This window comes from Lonchura striata, chromosome 20, assembly GCF_050655825.1.
Source record: "Lonchura striata isolate lonStrDom1 chromosome 20, ASM5065582v1, whole genome shotgun sequence".
Taxonomy (NCBI): domain Eukaryota; kingdom Metazoa; phylum Chordata; class Aves; order Passeriformes; family Estrildidae; genus Lonchura; species Lonchura striata.
The window spans coordinates 2522226-2540712 of NC_140722.1; the positions used below are offsets into that span (position 1 = coordinate 2522226).

Genomic DNA, 18487 nt, shown 5'->3' on the forward strand with positions numbered 1-18487 from the left:
CACATGTTCTCTGTTGTGAGTTACTCACTGTACTCACACTCTGTAGATTGCCAGCCTCAGTACTTCAGTAGAAAATGAACATGTGAAAAAGTGACAAAATAAGAAAGAAATGAGACAAAGTGAGGCAAGATGCAGAGGAAATAAGAATTAATTGAGGAGAAAAGACTACCAAGTTCTGGTAATTTTCTGGGTGAAGGTACAGGGGTTAAAGTGCATTTTCTTTTCCAAGCAGGTGCTGCACTTACACAAGTCAGTTAAGTGGTGAGCAAGCAGAGAGCAGAGAGTCAACCTAGGAAAACTGATGTCAATACAAATCTCAAACACAAAAAGAAAGCTACAGCTGGATATTCTGCATTCCTCTTAGTTCCCTCCCCCCACATAAAATAGCACAACTGTAATCAAACAAAAAATATAGAATAATGTTTAGCCAGCAATATTTCCAAAGTGACTGGAAACATCTGGAAGTCTTTGATAACAAAGAATTGTATGACTAGTTTTTACCTAGAAAAAGCAAAACCTACTGATACATCCCCCTTAATACCAGGGAATCTGTTGGACATTCTAACATACATTCTATGTTTATAGGATTAGTCTAGTCAATGCTCCAGAACATTCAGGCATGGAATAAACAAACAAACAAACAAACAAAAAAATAGTCAGGCTATTCAAAAGGATCAAGCAGCTGGCAAAAAATATTGCCTGCTACCTTTTCATGCACCTGTGAGCATCACTGGTCCTCTCTCATGAAAGATTTCAATGTTTAACAGTCTTGTTTTTAGAAGGGAACTAGCCGAAAGAAACAGAGATTTTTATGAGCTGAATATCTTGTTATGGCTCAGAGCTGCCATGAGAAGTAACTACAATTTGCTGTTAAGTTCTAGGAACTCAAATTCTGTCTATGGCAGTACTAAAGAATTATGGAAAAATGTAGATTGAAATGCATGGCTGGAAGCCACCAAGTTTTACTTTCTGCTTCAAGCAGGGCTAATCTCAAAACTACATCAGGATGCTGAGGACATCATCCAGCCACGTTCCAAAAGTCTCAAAGGATGGAGTCCCCACAACCTCTCCAGGTGCAGCCTCTGAGTTCTACCACTCTGTAGGTGCAGAAGTTTTTACCATACACCCCAGGTGGAGTTTTTCTTGTTGCATGCAGCTTGTGCCCCTTGCCTTTTGTTCCTTTTCCTGTTCCTCCTCCATCAAGAGAGTGTGCCTCTCTCCTCTCTAATACCTCCTCAGGTGGAAGACTGCTATTAGATGCTTCCTCCCCATCCTCTTTCTCCTCACTAGGCTGACCAAGCCCAGCTCCCCTGGTTTCATCTTGTTCACAGGGACACAAATGTCCAAAGAATCAAGGTTTGTGATGTTACTACTGCCACGACAGAAAACAGTATACCTCCAGTGAAGACAATGCTTTGAACACACTGATCAGCATAAATGTTGGCTTAAAGCTCTGCATTCTCCCAAACAGGTCTGTCATGATCACTGGCTGTCAGTAAGCTCCAAAATTAGCTACCCCAATAATTTTTTTTTTTCCTTCAGATCCTTGTTGAATATTCACATTTGTCTGCCTAGACAATATTTGGCTGTCCTGAAAAATTTGGCTGTCCTGGTCAGATTCCTGAACATATGCCATGTCCAGATGGCAACTCCAGGAGTGCTTGCTCTGCTGTTAAGGTAGATGTCCACTGACAAAATGCTACACTTTGTGGTAGAATCACAGGGAAAAAGCTGTCTAGTTCCTCTCCATCTGTGGCTGACAGAACCTTCCCAAAAGTGGTTCAGGCCCTTTCCTCCTTCTGCAGAAGCTCCTGCTCTGAATTAGCACTGAATTAACTGAAGGTAACCTGTGAAATCTCATCTCCTGTACTGCTTCTGCCAGTGGCTTGCAAACTCTGGCAGTATTTTTGGTTGCTTTCTTTTAGAAGCCATGAACAGGAAGCTTTCCAAAGAAGCCTCTGCAGGAACCCACGGGATCTATGGGGGACACAATCAGTTGGAACAATTCTAAGATTTGTTTACTTGCTGTTAGCAAAGCTCAGCATTTCTTGCCAAGATCTAAAAAGCTGCCACAGTGGTCATCCAACATTTAGAGAGAAAACTTGGTACAGGTGTGAAAGAGAGACACTGAAAGATGAACTCTCTGGTCTGTACAGTGACCACATGATGTGAAGCTGAGCCACACTGAAGTTGGTACAGAAATAATTCATCAGCTGCAGGTGTTTCCTGAAGGAGCTGAAGTGGCTGCCCTGGGCACACTCCTGCCTACAATGCCACATGACAACAGATGATAGAGAGGGTCTTAGAGGCCAACTCTGGGCATGGTGAATGAAATAAAATCTGGTGATCCCTGGCAGAGTATGGATACCTCACTTTAGTATTAAAAAGATTCTCTAATCAACCTGCAGGGGGTTGACAGACACCACAGATTTAATGGTATGGTGTTAGTGACATGCACAACAGCAATGTATTTTTGCTTTTAAAATACCAGAAGGGAGATTTGCCTGGGATTATTGTTAATACTACTTGTAATGTTAAATGGGAGATAAAAATTTACTTTCTGTAATTAACCTGGATTAAAATCATGCTTGAGATTCAGAGGTGTATAAGAGCTGTTATGTGTCATGTGGATATTTAAACTGACAGAACAAACTTTCAGTCACTCAGGATTACTTTTCCTCTTGTCTTTGGAGTTATACACATCTATAATTATTATTTCCATATAAAGACTAGTAAGTCCTTTATTTAGCCAGTTAATAATGTATTTCATGCATCACCTGTATGCTTGAGCCAAGTTAGGAACCAAGAGAGAGAGATCCCAGCACTCACAAGTCTGTTTAGGGCTTCAAGCACCCCCTTTCAGGCTTTTTCTGCCTGAGCAATGTGTCAGTGTTGTGAGTCTTGAGGTGGGCAGTTCAAAGCCTGCTTGGCTGTTTCTACAGCACATTTCAAGTAGAAAATACCCAAAACTTCAAGAAAGGACAGGAAAGTCTGGTGTTCCTTCTGATAAAACCAGCAGTTGGGACACTGAGCCTGCGCTGAGACGTGCTGCGCCTGAGCAGCTAAGAGGGGAGCCAGGCAGCAGCTACACCCCAGGTTCTGCTGAAAGACAGGGACCCCAAACACAGCTTCACCTGTCTCCATGTGCCAGGCACCAATGCCTAACAAGTCTGGGCCCAGCTAAGCAGCCAACAGCTGCTTTCATTCCTATTGAAGAGCACCTTCCAGGAAAAACAGGAGGTCAGTCCCCACCACTGTGACCATGCCAGCTGCTCCTCATGTATAGTTGTGTGGATGATTTATCTCTAAATGCACCCCCTCTTTTTCAGTTGCATCTTGTTTGCTGCATCACTTCTCTGATTTCCCTTGGTTCCTACAAATTCCAACATTCTGCTTCATGCTTCCAGCTGCTCTCATCAACACCATTACCAGAAAACAAATGAATATTCTGCATCCCATGATCCCAGGAGCTGCTCCAGGAGTTTAATCTCTTACACCTGGTTTTGCCTATCTTCGTAATAAGATTACCTAAATTAATCTTCCAGAACTTGCTTATGAAAACGCCAGAGAAGACAGTACAATTATGAAGATAAATCAGCAACCATAAATTGAAAGTACAGTTTTACTCAGCTAAAGAAACTGAATGCCTGAGTGGAACTGTAACTAATATCCAGGGGGAAGGAAACTTCACATTCACTTTGAAAGCCTATGCAGGGGTCATTCTTCACAGCAAAAGAAAATAGAAGGGCTGGTGCATGTGCTCCTATTACCAAGGGCTCAAGAGGACAACCAACAGCTCACAGCTATTATGATTACACCAATAATTTTAAGGGACATGGTAGTGGTCATGCTGTCCACAAGGGCAAAAGCAGTATAATAATAACAATGCAAAATGATAATGAGCATATAAATCCCAACCAACTATATCCTGGCTGGGATGATAAAGTTGTCAATAACTCAGTGGATTACCACAAGGTCTCTTTACAAGACAGAAGCTTTTATCAACAGGATACACCACGTTCTCCATACACAAATTGGAGATGGCTGTTTGCATAAAAAGATCTGCTCAAATCGTTTTCATTTCTTCCTGAGTGGATGAAATTACATATGAAACATTTCACTTTTATCCGTATAATTTGTACTGCTAGTGAAGACTGCACAGCATGTCTTCTGTGGGGTGACAGCTGATTCCAAACACAGACTGGACCTCTGCAGGTGCCACAATACAGCGTAACATATGCAGACACACAAAAACAAGGATTCAGACTGGAATAATTGTAATAAAACTATATGGGTGAGAGGTCAGCAAAATGTTCTAAGGATCTATGGCACCAGTTTCAGCATTCTGCTCTCTTGACAGGAGATTTACCTTCACAATTGCAAGGCTAAGAGAGCTCCAAGGTAGACGGCTCAACTTTTCCCTTCAACTAATACACATTCTTATCAGGAATGGAACATTTTACACTGTGGTATTCTATGAGTTGATGAAAAGATACTATTGTTACTTCAATCTTATTTCAAGACTCTTATAATCATTGAACAGATACTGAATGGCCAAACCAGTTCCTCCTTTGCATGCGAATAAAAAAGAGCTTTGCTAATGATTTACTGCTAGGGCTTTTTTATTCTTTCACTGAGGCTTCTTCAACTCCAGACTGATTAACCCTGTTGCCACAAAATGCATTATCTTAATGACAAGCAAGAACATGTTTGAAGAAACACTTCTTGTTAAACAGATTACATTGTTCCCTCTAATACTTTATTTTCAATGAAAATTGGCAGTGAACTGAGCAGGAAACCTCTGACCAAGAAGAAACTCTTCAAAGTCCTGCTAAAAGCATTTCAAATGGAACACATCAGAGGTGAGAACCTGAAGCTAGTGAGTGCTCCAGTGACAAGGAACAGTTAAACAGAAGGAAACCCCTCCCTAAAGAGGCTTGGATCATCCAGTGAGGAAGCAGGACACCTTCACAATTGCACACCAAAGATAAGGATGCAGGCAAAACCAAATTCCTCACACAACACATCTATAATGCTCTGACTACAGCCTTACCCCTGCCACCCTCAAATCATCAAATTCCCCTTCTACCACCAACACTTCCCCCAGATGGAAGGGTCAAATACAACCCCATCATTCTCAACATCCTCACTGGTGACCTTTTAAAAGAGACTGTGCAGCCCAGTCTATGCAGCACAGTAATCTGAAAGCAAATGCACAGGTGACATCCTCTGAAAAGGAAATCTCAATTCTTCTAACAATTCTTACACAAAGAGCACACCAGCCCCTCAAATACCAATTCATGAACTTTCAGGACACCACTCATGACAGTCACTCAGTACAGCAGAGAAATACATAATGTCTTTGAAAGAGCCACAGGGATAAGAATAGCATAAGAATAGCTTTTCTAAAAAGAGAGACACTCTACTCATTGTATGCATTGCACTCAAACACCATCCTAAAAACTGCATTAAAAAAAACCCTTGAAGAAGTAACCACCTGTGGTGGAACATCCTAGCAAATGATGGAATATTTTCTGCAGAGCCATCCCTGCCAGTCTTTAAGCTGGCTCCCAACCTTGCTAAGCTTATCTCAGAACGATGCATTTTGTGCAGAGAATGAGAAGAGAAAAAAGCAAGTACAACTTTTCAAAACCTTCCCTTCCACCTTCCTGGAAGGACCTTCTACCCCAGACACCAGCACTCCCAGGTCTCATACATTAACTTTCCTGGGAAGTCATATCCAATATCTAGGCCTATCACACTCCCACAGCTGAGCTCAAATAACTACTGAGACCAGACAGAAGTGGCACAGAGCACTGACACACAAAAACACACCTTGCTGCTGCAGCTCTCACAAGATAACCACTCACTCTGTCTGTCACTCCCAATCTGGAGGGAGCCCTCCAGCCACAAACTTAGGAATAAAAATTCCTAACATTTCAAGACAGCAGAACACTCCTTCTCAGTCACATTATAATCTCCCACAGTCTCCACACTCTTCCCCTCTCCACACCTCACCTCCCTTTCTCAGCCTACACCTCCGCTAGTCATTTGCACATGCCAGGAAGCATTACTTCTCTTTCCCTACAAAGACAAATATCGTATGATTTCTGCTTTCCTACAAATTAGCATTTCCTTGCTGAACCTGACAGCTCCATTTCCTGTCAAAGATGATCTGATACCTCCTCACAACTCTGAGGGATTTCCCCCATTTGCACTCCAGTCTGAAAGCAAGCTGTCACCTTTAAGCCAGGCCTGAAGGTAGCTTGTGTGCCTGAAAGCTTTTCTTCTTTTAAAACAACACTGTTTGGTCTACAGAAAGACATCACCTCTGCATATGTCCTTAGGCATCATGGGCACTATACTACTGCTTTTATACAATTTAAAAATCAAGACATTTACAGTCCAAGTAAACTTTTAGTCCTTATCAAAATATCAAAACATGATTTTGAATCCCTAAAGATTTAAAGACACCTCTCTCTTCCCAAACCATTAGGACTGTGGAAATTGGAGACATATGCTGTGAGGCCACTGTGAAATTCTGATTATCAGCCTAAACTTTTTACAAGGCATCACTATGCTCAATCAAAGGTTTGAAAATAGAACAGAAAGAGCTCATTGACTTTAGAGAGTAAGACAAAGCTAGAAAGATGCAGAAACTCTTCATGCTTAGTAAGATTAAAAGAGTTGTCCCAATCATCAGTCACCCTTAACTAATCAGACAGCCTCAAACTCTGATAGGATAAGGAACTCCAGAGTGTTAGAAAACAAATATGGATCAAAACAAATTGGCAATTCAAATGTCTTCACTCTCAAATTTCTATTCACCTTTACAACTAACTTCAATTGCCTTTGGAAAGTATTCCATTTGATACAATTTCCACACACTTTTATTCATCTTTTCCCTCCCAGACTTGTGGTTTTTGTAGCAATTAAGGCCCAAATCTTGAGAGATGTAAGAAGCCAGCAGACACACTCTTCTGTTTACTCCTAAAATTCACATCATGCACAGCCAAAAACAAATTAATACTATTGTTTTCCCATTTAAGATAGAATACATATTTAGAAGCCATCTGAACCAGTGTACTGAGGCGAAAGCTCCACCAATCAAATACTTTCTAGTTGAAACCCTGTCAGTGTGTCTGCATCCAACTTATCCTTGCTGGGAAAGATGACCTGCACTCTTACCATCATGATTAGAATTTCCCAGGGTCCATGGCTCATCTGAGTCAAAGTGAGTGTCTCCTCCAATTCCCGGTCCAGGAAAGTAAGCATGAGCCAGGAATCCACCTTCTCCATCAAATGGGGAACTGTCTCCATGGAAACCAGAAGCAAAAAAGATCATAATATCTGCCTCCTTTCTGTCATTTTTAATTTCATGGTAAGGGACCTCTTCAAAGGTAAGTGGTGTCACTCTCTGCCAAACATCGAAGGCCTGCCGAATGGCTCTCCTTGTATCAATCTCACCAACCTTGGGGGTGTAGTTGTGTACACTGTTGGTATGAGAAAGAAGGAATGTTTCAATTTGCAGAATACATTTGAGACTTATCAATACATAACCACAGTTTCAACTTCCGAAGGGAAGTTTTTTGAAGACACTACTCTCTGCATGCAAAGTTTTGCTGTTACAAATAAAGTTATCAACAGAACTACCACCCTGATATGAATTCTACATTTATTAACAAGAATCCTCATAATGCTTTGGTTGATTTTGGATCACTTCCTAAAAACCTTTCAAATCTGGGTGTAGACAGCTGAGTAACTTTTTAAAAAAATATAAATTACTTCAGATTTTGTCTGAAGTTATGCTAAGATGGAATCTACTACATGAAAAAAAAGGACCACTAAAGTTCATTTTGAGAAGCAAACTTCCAGTAAGCTACACAACCTTACTTATATGACCTGCTTCATTCTCCGAACTACTTTAAATATTCTAGAGCTTATAAGAGTGATGGATCTGCCAGTTTTGTGCAGCCCAGTCCATGACAGCTAAAGATGTGGTGAGAGTAAGGGGCATTTTACTGCACATAAATGTCCCATAATTCTAAGCCTTACATTAAAAATGGTATTTAGGAGATGTTTTGTGCGTGTGCATATAATAGCTTCACGATCTATTAAACTTCACTTGGGGAATATAAAGTATCTATGTAATGGGAACAATTTTCAGTCTTTAATGAAGCTGGTTCAATTTAATATAAACACACTGTAACACATTCAGTGGTGAATCAAGACACCCATCACTTGAATGCACACTGCAAATACTGAAATTGGAAAGCTAAACAACTACTAGTTTGACAAGGACAGCAGCGCAGCCATCTGCCAAGCTGCTTCTCTTGCTTATGCATATACTTATTTTATTTATATGATTCTATACCACTTTCCCCAAGGGTCCAGAAAAATGTCAGAAGGATCTGATTCTCAGACCTTTGCATACAGAAGATGTCCCTTTACAATCTGAGTTAAAACAATTATTGGTGGAAGCTTTGAACTAGTCCCCAGAACCAGTCCTTCCTCCCAGTCTCTGCAGCTTGTCACTGCAACTTGAAGCATCCTCCTCCTTTCTCAGAATTCTTGACAGAAGAGACAGAGGGCCCCAGTCCCTCATCCTCTTTCCCTTCAAACCATCATGTCCTTTCCTACACATTCTGGTACTTTTCCCATGCTGGTCACTCACATTTCTACCTCTTCACCACAGACCTTCTTTCTATCTTAGTCTTACCCAGATTTTCTCCTTAATGACTACACATCTAATTTTCACTCCTTTGCAATCTCCTTTCCCCCTCCAAAAAACTTAAAAGGCTGCAATTTCAACTAGAGGGTGGGTTAATTTTAATTTGAAGTGACATTCCTATTGCCATAAATCTGCACTGACTATCTTTCAGCAACTGCCTTCCAAAACCTCACAGCCTGACTCAGAATACCTCTGGGAAACAATTGCCCCTCTGCAACACTCCCTTGACACCTGCAGCTCACCCTAGCTGGCCTAAGTCTGTATAAAAGCAAGAGCTCTACTAGAGGAGAAAAAGTAAAACCTCTGCAAAAATAAATGTTGCAAATCAGTAGAAGGAGAAAGCAACTCGTCCTCAAACAGTGATGTTCCTTCTGCTTTAATGGTTTGTTAAAGGTGACACATGATCTAAAGGCTAGAGCCTTAGATTTCTAACAGAAGAAAAAGAGCCTTTTACTAAGATTTTTCTGCCAAAATTACACAACTAATGGCTGCAATTCAGGTGCTTTTACTGAACATTTATTTTCTAATTGATAACAGACTCTTCAGTACTCCAGTGCTCTGACAGTATTCTACTCCACCACATTCTGAGAACAAAAGCCCAGACTAGACATTACAGGGAGGATCCAGTCTCAATGTAAAAGTACTTACAAATTCTGCATGCCAAACAAGTACAGACCATTTTCTCCCCATCAAAAAGGGGGAGGGAGGAGGCTGTACCTGTAGGTTATGTGCCTCTGTCTCCACTTCTGGCCAGTGAGTGCATACCGCTTTTTCCTCCGGCTGCGACTGCGACGTAGGTGAGGATGATCCGGAACTCCACATCGAGGCTTCTTCATCCACCTGCAAGTAAAGTAAAAAACCAACAAGCTACACTAAGAGTTTGGAAAAGAGATTTCAAAGAACTCAGGAGGTGACTGGAAGACCTCTGAGAGATGGCCAGTGCTGACACAAAGAAGGGTTCAGTCCTCCCTTTGTCAAGTTTATCCTCTGCACAAGGCTGTGCTACCCACCTCTGCTGGCAATCCATACAGCAAATCCACTTCATTTTTCCTTGTGGAAACACAGAGTCCAGGTCAGATAGTCTCTATGCTTGACAAGAGCTTAATGATGATAATGCCACGAGAGATCCAAATCAAAATCGCAGGTGGCTGTGCTCTGGGATCAAACTCACTTACTACCTACTGGATCTACTCTCCATTTGATAAAGTGGTCCTGTGCCACTGAAAAAAAATCCAGTTCATATCTCACTAGATAGAACTGAACAAGTGCAAACACAACCCTCCCAGATAATAACTAAGGTTTTCACCAGATCCCTCCAGTCTCTGGGTCACACACACTAAATTCCATTAGGTTCTCCCCATAACCCCTGACTCTTGATGTCACTCATGATGTAGGAAACTCTAGTCTCTATTGCCAAGTGAACTGGAAGAGCAAAGGATGCTGTCCCTTGCCCAGGGATCCAGGCAGTATTATCACAGAAGTCCACTCTCTGTCTCTCTATCTCCTTTACCTCCAGCCTTGACAGATCTTTTGTTTCTTTCTTACAGCAGCTTGGGGTGGTCAAACACTTGCAGAAGTTGCCCAGAGAATTGGCAGAACCTCCATCCTTGAAGATATTCAAAACCCAACTGGAAATGGTCCTGGGCAGCCTGTTTTAGCAAAGGGTTGGAGTAGAGGAACTCAAGACACTCCTTCAATGATTCTCAGACAGAATCAAGGATAAATCCTTAATTTACACCTGCCTGTGTGGGCACACTCCACAGAAGCTGGAAGTGGTTTATGGAGGAACAAATCTGCCCCTCACTGTATGTGGCAGCTGGGGAAGAAGGAGACAAGGGCAGAGACTGAGGAACTGAACTACAGGTACTACACCCCACAGGTCCCCAGTCACATCCTTTAAGACTCTGCAGTGCATCCCAGGACAGGAGAGCAGAGCCCAGGAATAATGCAAGCAACCTCCGGCCACAGCCTCCCCCTAAGCAGATTGGCATTGCCTCAGCCACTGGACTTCTTCAGGCATTTCATGCATTTGATCCACTCACTCTGATGGCAAAGGCAAGTGACACAAAGCCCTTAAGAACACTTTGCAGGACATGCCACTGAAAAGCATTCTAACCAGTGCTTGCCCATTTCCCACAGGACACCAAATTCTCTCCACCCTCCTCAGTAAGGTTTCTTGGCTACCCAGGGGACAACTTTTGGCCTCCAAATGCAAACATTCCTCCATCAACTGCAGCCAGCCAATGGCAAGTAGTCCACACTTGTGCCTAAACAATGTACCTCTTATTCACTAAAAAATACTAACCCCAGACCTTCAGGAAGGGAGAGTCTCCCACCACCAGTAGATGGTTTATAAGACTTTTTGTCAGGACAATTTTAAATAAAAACCAATTTTAAATAAAAACCAACCAGACACACAGACACTGTACCTCACCAGAAAATTCTTTCAGACCACACACATCTGCTCGCTCTTTAGGCAGCCACGCAACCCTTTCCTGATTCCACTTCTATGTAATTTTGGTTGCTTATAAATTTCAGTGCAATCATCTGTCATCATCTCCCCACCAAGAACAGAGCAAATGAGAGCTGTTATACACATTGCACTGTACCTGACAAGAACCCAAGCTGTGTATATAAAGCCAGCACAGATCTTCCCCACTTACATCACCTCACATTTATCAGCACTCTACATCTTTCAGAAATCCAAGCAACCTGTGGAAATTGGATCTTTCTTGCCCACACAACTGCTGCCACCTTCAAAGAAAAGCAGTACATCTAAGATTTACTTTTAGAAATATAAATACAACCTGAACACACTGTGATTTTTAAGTGTCCTTTATTTGTGCTCTTTTGCATTGCTTCTAGCACTTTCCTAAAGACACTTCAAGCTTACTGTCACCTGTATGCTCCTAAATATATCCTGAGTTTTCAGGGTTTTTTTTAGTTCCACTCATATGTTATGATACAATGTTTTCATCATAACCTTACACAAGCCATAGTCTGAATCAGGTTTTCACCGTTTTAGCTTCATGAAAACCCCGGTAGTCTGAACATTACTGTCATCAGGCCCTGATTATAGTCAGAAAATGACCTTATGTTTCATCCTTACTAGTATCATCTGGAAGACAAAGAATTAACAGAGCAGTACTACCAAACCAGCCTGCATGTGTGGAGAAGTCACTGGGGCTGTCCAGGGCAGTGCTGACACACCAGCAGGACCTCACATCTCATCATCTGTTTCCTGTAAGAACACCTTGCCAAGTTCTCAACACTTGCCCCATGCCCAGCTGGCCACATGAATTCACCCCCACACAGCTCAGCCCTCTATTATCAAAGCCAGAACTACACAGAGACACCACAGAAAGAGAATTCCCTCCAACAGCCAAATTCCCTGCCCCTCTGCCAGCTCCAGGTACAGGCACAGGGATATGGGGCCATTCCAGAGGAAGCTGCAATACCAACCCCTGGGGCTTTCAAGGATTTCTTGAGCCAAAGATTCCAAGATAGAGCTGCTGAGACTCATGCTGCCCATGGCCCCTAACTCCTCATTATATAGTATTTAAACTATATAAAGACCCCATTTCACTTAGGCCTGTCTGAACCTCATATTCTACCATAGTTTGTTCCACAGCTCAGATACTGCCTGTCTGAAGTGAAGGAACAGAGCTCAGCTACCTGGTTGGAATTCAGCAGTACCCAAGCTGTCATCAGCCTGAGCTAATGTCAAGCTGAGAATGTTTATCTGGATCAGATCCCTGATTCAGTTTAATTCCCAGACATATGGGCCCTGGTCTAATCACATGGTACAAATCCAGCCATCTCTCCTCCACTCAGCAGGGCAGGTCTGTGGCAAAATATCCACAAAGCTGTAGCTTGCTGCTGTTAATCATCTGTAGCTGAGCTTTATGATAGTCATTCTCTACTGAGCAGTTTGGATAGTGCACTCTATGTTCCAGGGGAAATCATCACATCAGAAACAACAAAAGACAATTACCGTAAGCAAGATTCAGATACTTATGGTTGATTTCCCCTCTCCTTAGTTTTTTAAATGGGAACACCAGTAACACTGGATCATCAAAATTTATACTTGGCACACTTGAGGCACAGACTATTGCATTCCTCCAGCTGCCTGGCATCAGGAAACAAGCAATTTCCAAAAGCAGAGACATCTAGTTCTTGTCCAGATACAGCTGCTCTCCCCAGCTCAGGCTCCAAGCCTTTCACAAGACTCTCCTAAAGAGAGGGAGCTGTTACTCTCAATCCCCTACTTTTCAGCTGGTGGGAATGGTATGTTTCAACAGCTGTGGTGCACCCCAAGGTGAGAGATCTGCACAACAGGCTCAAGACAAAGCACAAGATGCTTTCAACACAAGTAAGATTATTTTTTGGTCCCTTCCAAGGCCACGTGATTGACTATGACAAAGACAAATCACCATTTTTGTTCAGTACTAGTGTGTCTTCTCTCCAGCATGCTCCAGGATTATATCCTTGCCCAGCTGCTCACAAAACCACAGTTCAGCCCATCAGCTGCAGGCAGACACAAAATTTGCTGAGGCATCATCAGTTGCAGGGTCTGAGGAGGCTGTTTTATGCATTCTCCATGGACCCTCACCCAAACTTCCTTTTAGGTACCAAAAAGCATCACCAGTGGTGGTGCTTCTTTCCATCTCCCACTAGCAGCACCTGCATGGAAGTTTCCACATGCTTGGGTATCAATTTTGGAGGAGAAAAAAAAGCTCCAGATTTGAGGGCATGTGGGAAAGGAAATGAGAAACTTTAGGCTTCCATAGTAAGTGTAAATAACTCTGATTCTTAAAATCACTTCAAAACAGAACTTATGACACTGATGGAAGTGACAGAAAAATTCCAAATTGCAATCTCAGAACTCCTAACACAGACTGAAACAATGGCTTAGTAAATGCTTGAGTAATTCAGAACTCTTGGAGGCAGCCTGCCTTGGCAACTCTCTTCCTTCTGCCCAGCTTCCAAAACCAGGTCTGAGAAGTGACAGCCCAACACAGCCCAGGCAGATGCCCCTCCAGCTCAAACGACAGGCTCACTGTTAACAGCAATCTGTACCTCTTTTTCCATTCATGCAAATTCTAGGCAAATTCCACCCTGTCATACAACATATGGACCCACTGACTCAGGAGAGATGGAGACAGAGCAACTCAACATGCCTCCCAAGCACACCAGTGTTTGGTTGGAGCTGAGGTCTCAAGTTTTCAAGATTTGAGTTACAGAAGAGGGAACCATCTGGGTTTTTCACTCATCAACCTTTGCATGTTCATACATTGATCAAGCCCTGCCCATAAATACAAACTCAGTATAACGTGGGCAACACCTTCCTTTCTGTCAGAAAAAATTTACTTAATAAAGCAGGGATTGCCAGTCACAGTTTGTGCCCCTCCTGTCACCCGCAAGGCAGCAGAAGCAGCTCCTTAACTTTCCCAACTAGCACCCCAATATCACAGCCACTGCCCCTTCTTTTCCCATTCCTTTCCAAATCATCAGCATCCCAAATCCAAGCTTCTACACACCAACTGCACACACAGAGCATTGCTCGATGGCTCTGCTTCAACATTCACCTACAAACCATGTTATTAATGGCAAAGAGATCTCAGATGGAAAATCCTCACCTTTAAAAAGCACTTTTGTTTTCAAGTAATTTGAAAAGCATACAGGATTTTCTCTGTCCCTCAATGGAAAACAAGGGGCTCTTCCTGTGAGCTAAAGGAGGGAATGTTACATTCACTGGAGAGGTAGTCCCAACCCAGGATGATCCCCTCCTGTCCGATTCACTAATTTCTTCTGTTTCTCCCTCTTCTTGTGGCCCAGAAGGCATAAAACCTTTGTTCTTTACATTATTTGGTTACTTTATGGGCCTTTCTTTTGGGCTACCATGTCCCTTTTACCAGCAGTGTGCCCTGTGAGGAGAGATGAAGGCAGAGCATGCTCTGAAAGGGTCTGCTAATGTAGCAACGGCAAGGGACAACTAGGGAGGGCCCAAGCAAGTTCCATTGGGCTTTCTCTTTTTGCTCACCATGATACGCTTTTTTCCCCAGAAAGCCTTAGGAAGACTTCCTCTGCATTTTGCTTTAGTTAGCAGATGCACCCCAAACCAATAGCAGGTGGATCCAGCCACTACACGACACCCCGGCAACCAGACAAGGAGCCACTTCCACATCACCCTTTGGAGCCCACATTAAAGAGAAGATGAAAAAACAAAGCCCTTCCTGCCCTGGTGATTTACACTAATGCTTCTGAGCTATCAAAACCGTGATCACAAACAACAACACACGGCCAACATACAGCAGAGAACATCTAATGTCCAACAAATGGCAACTACGGGCAGGTAAGTACCTTTAACTACTGTCATCAGACTACAGTAATTCACTTCGGTTCTAACTATGGATCTCCACAAATACCATCTGTGGAGATACACAAATCAAATTAATTAGGAAATAGATTAGAAGTCATTTCTGGAGCCAGAATTTTAACCTAAATTCAGAGAGAGATGGAAGTAAATTAAACCCTTGATGTGCTCCACTTCCAGAAGCTCACAGGATTCACGCTTTGACTGTGCACCAGAAATGGGGATCTGTGCTCAAAGAACAACAGTAACAAGAGCTTCTCCTCACACTCACAAAAAATACTGTCAGTATGAAATACATATTTCATACTGAAATATGACAATGCATTAAGAAATAGAAAGACAAAAGTAGCCTATATTAATCTTACTCAATAGTTGTCTGGTCCAAAACTCCTGTTACTGGGATTCCATAAAACTGTTGCATAGTGGCAACTGCAGACTGCACAGCTTTTCCTGACTGCAAGGGAGACATTTGGCTGTCAGATGGAAGTAAGTAGCCATAAGTTTTTAACCAACCCTGAAAAAGAAAGAAACAGATGGTAAGATGCCACAGTAAGTTTTCAGCATAACAGTTCAGAATATTTCCTCAAAAGAAAAAGTGACAAACTAGCCAAAAAAAATTCAGCCATCTCTCTTTTTTTTTGTTAGGTTTGGTAATATCAGATAATTCCTAGGAAGGGCTGAAGACCCAGCTTAATATAACCTGTTGTGACAGGACAAGGCAGACCTGCCACTTAAAAATGAACATCATCTGTATTGAGCAACTGGGGCAAACTTAAGTCTTTGGAGCACCAGAAATGCCCAAGAAGCTTTGTTCTTGTTCCAGGGACTTCCTCTGCACCCTGTTCTCTTGCCATCATGAGACTCCTCAGTCCCCACAGCAGCAAGCTCCCAAGAGCCCACTACCTACTGCTGTCTCTCGACCATCATTCTGAGAAAACAGCTTAAAAGTCCTGAGAAATCCCTGAAAACACAAGTTCACCTTTGCCCTTGCAATGAGCACAGGAATAATTCTTAAAAAAAAACCAAAACAAATGTACCAAAACAAACAAACAAAACCAACAAAACCCCAAAAAGACCTAAAATACACATTAAAAAAACCGCATTCCACAAGTTTGAAGACCCTGATTAGGTGGGTGATTCCTCAACTAATACCTAATACCAGCAAACTGTCAGAACAGAAAATAGCCAACTCTCCTCAAGGATTTCTGTCCCTTTTCCCTGCCTTCACCCTAAAATGCAGTTTTAGATAAAACTGTATATCAAACTTGTCAAAATGCTAAGGACTGCATTTTTAAAAACATATAATTATCCAGGATTTTTTTCCTCTCCTCTCTTCCCCTCCCTCACTTTGACATGAGGAGAAACCAGAATATTAAGTAACAATAACAACAACAACAACAATAATAATAGTAGTAATAGAATAAAAAATTGTTTTCATAAACTTTTCCCCCTAACTTTTCATATACATTTAGTGCTTCATTCTTCTGGTTGATTCAATTCTTAGATCAGAATTATTATGAGACTAGCATATATCCTATAAGCTTTTCCCCAATCGATCTGACCCACAGGACAGTCTTCACCACATAAGCACTGATAAATCATCTGCATGACCTGTTCTCCCACTGACAGCATGATCACTCAGGGAAGGGGGAGGGAAGATGCTTGCTCTTCCTTAACAAAACACAGCAGCAGGAAAGGGGCTCAAGTCAGGAGAAGAAAAAGTGGGAGAACAATCCCTGTTTCTTTGTGGCAACAAGAAGATGCCAAAGCCATTAGGGAGAGGGAAGGGCCCTGCTTCCAAAGCAGGAGAAAGAATCATAGAAGTGCTAGAAACCCATCTCATTCAACTTCCCTGCTACAGGCAGGGGCATCTTCCACTATGGTCTCATTGGTTGCTCCAAGTCCTGTCCAACTTGGTCTTGGACACTTCCAGGGATCCAGGGGCAGCCACAGCTGCTCTAAGCACCTCTGCCAGGACCTCTCACCCTCACATTCCTTCCCAATATCCCATCTAACCCTGCCTGCTGGTAGTAGGAAACCAGTCCCTGTGTCCCATCCCTCCAGACCCTTGTCCAAAGTCCCTCTCCAGCTCTCTTGGAGCCCCTTTGGGCACTGGAAGGGGCTTTTCCTTGGAGCCTTCTCTTCTCCAGGTGAACACCCTCAGCTCTCCCAGCCTGGCTCAGAGCAGTAGAGCTCCAGCTCTCAGATCCGTGGCCTCCTCTGGCCTGCATCAGCAGCTCCTTAATGGTCTCGTGTTAGGCGCACCAGAGCCGGAGGAAGCGCTCCAGGTCGGGTAGAGAAGCAACGCGAGTGCCTGAACTGGGCATGCCAAAATTCACCACGGACACACACAGCGCTATTAAACACGAACATCACCAATGGCTTCAGACAAAGCCAAGCTGCAAAACTGTTCCAAGACCATTTGCTACCCCTGCCTTGGCCTCCGACAAGCAGAACAATGCTGGGACACTCCATTAGAACCAACATTAGCTGCCCTCGAGCAGCGAGAGCAGAGCACAGTAACCAAAACAGCTCGGAGTAGGGCTGCCCTCGCGTAGCCCCTTCCCTCCCGGCCGCACTCGGAGGCGGCAGCGGGAACGGGGCACCACACGAGGGCCACCCGGACACTCCGAGAGCTGCTCCCGGACACTGAAGCCTATGATCACACAGCAGAAGCACGGCCGCTTCTCCGGCCGGTCAACCCGCCGAGGCGTGGCCGAAGGAGCTGTGCCCGCACACCCGAGCTCAGCCCGGCCCTGCGGGAGATGATGGAAGGCTTCTGTCGGAGGAGGCGAAGGAACCGAAGGAACCGCTGACCGCCCAGCTTTCCGGCCCACCCCGAGACACCCAGCGCACACCGCGGCCTCGCCCGGCGCCGCTCGCCCACCTACCCGGCCGGTGCTGGTGTCGGCGGCGGCGCGGAGCAGCGCGCAGAGCAGCGGCAGCAGCGGCCCCGCCGCGCCCAGCGCCCGGCGCGGGCAGCGCGCCATGGCCCCGGCGGGGCCCGGCCCGGCTCGGCACCAGCGGGGCTCGGAGCGCTCCGGCGCCGCGGCTGCGGCTGCGCGGCTGCCCGGAAGGAGAAGAGGGAAGGGGGTCGGGGAAAGAGGAAAGGGAAAGGGAAGGCGGGCAGCGGAATCTGCTGCTTCCTCTGCCGGTCGGCGCGGGGCTGCCCCGCGGGGACTGCGGCCGCGGGTCGCCGTGACCGGCCGGCGTGTTGCAGAGCGTGGAATATGCAAAATTTTCTTAAGAAAGGCTGTTCTTTGGTGTGAGCATCTCCGAAGAGAATGTAATGCCAGCTGCGTGTAGCCGACAGCAGGACAGCTGGAGGGGCAGTTAGCAGGGACATTCCTCAGGGAATGAGGGCTGTGCCGTGCAGGTAT

The 18487-nt window shown here is 44.0% G+C and overlaps 1 protein-coding gene across 3 annotated transcripts in view; it reads right to left on the reverse strand.

Moving 5' to 3' along the window:
• Positions 1-18156, reverse strand: part of MMP24 (matrix metallopeptidase 24) — a 44384-nt gene extending 26228 nt beyond the window's left edge. Inside the window, exons 1-4 of one of the 3 annotated variants that reach the window (XM_077787033.2) lie at positions 17999-18156; positions 15473-15621; positions 9497-9571; positions 7189-7493 (exon numbers count right to left, since the gene is read on the reverse strand). In XM_077787033.2, the coding sequence (XP_077643159.2) occupies positions 7189-7493; positions 9497-9571; positions 15473-15621; positions 17999-18097 (628 nt within the window). In that variant the 5' untranslated portion in view covers positions 18098-18156. Of the gene's footprint in view, positions 1-7188; positions 7494-9448; positions 9572-9741; positions 9952-15472; positions 15622-17998 lie in introns of those variants that run through there. The other 2 variants (XM_021546300.4, XM_021546301.4) reach the window with 2 other exon arrangements.
• Positions 18157-18487: the final 331 nt, after the last annotated feature.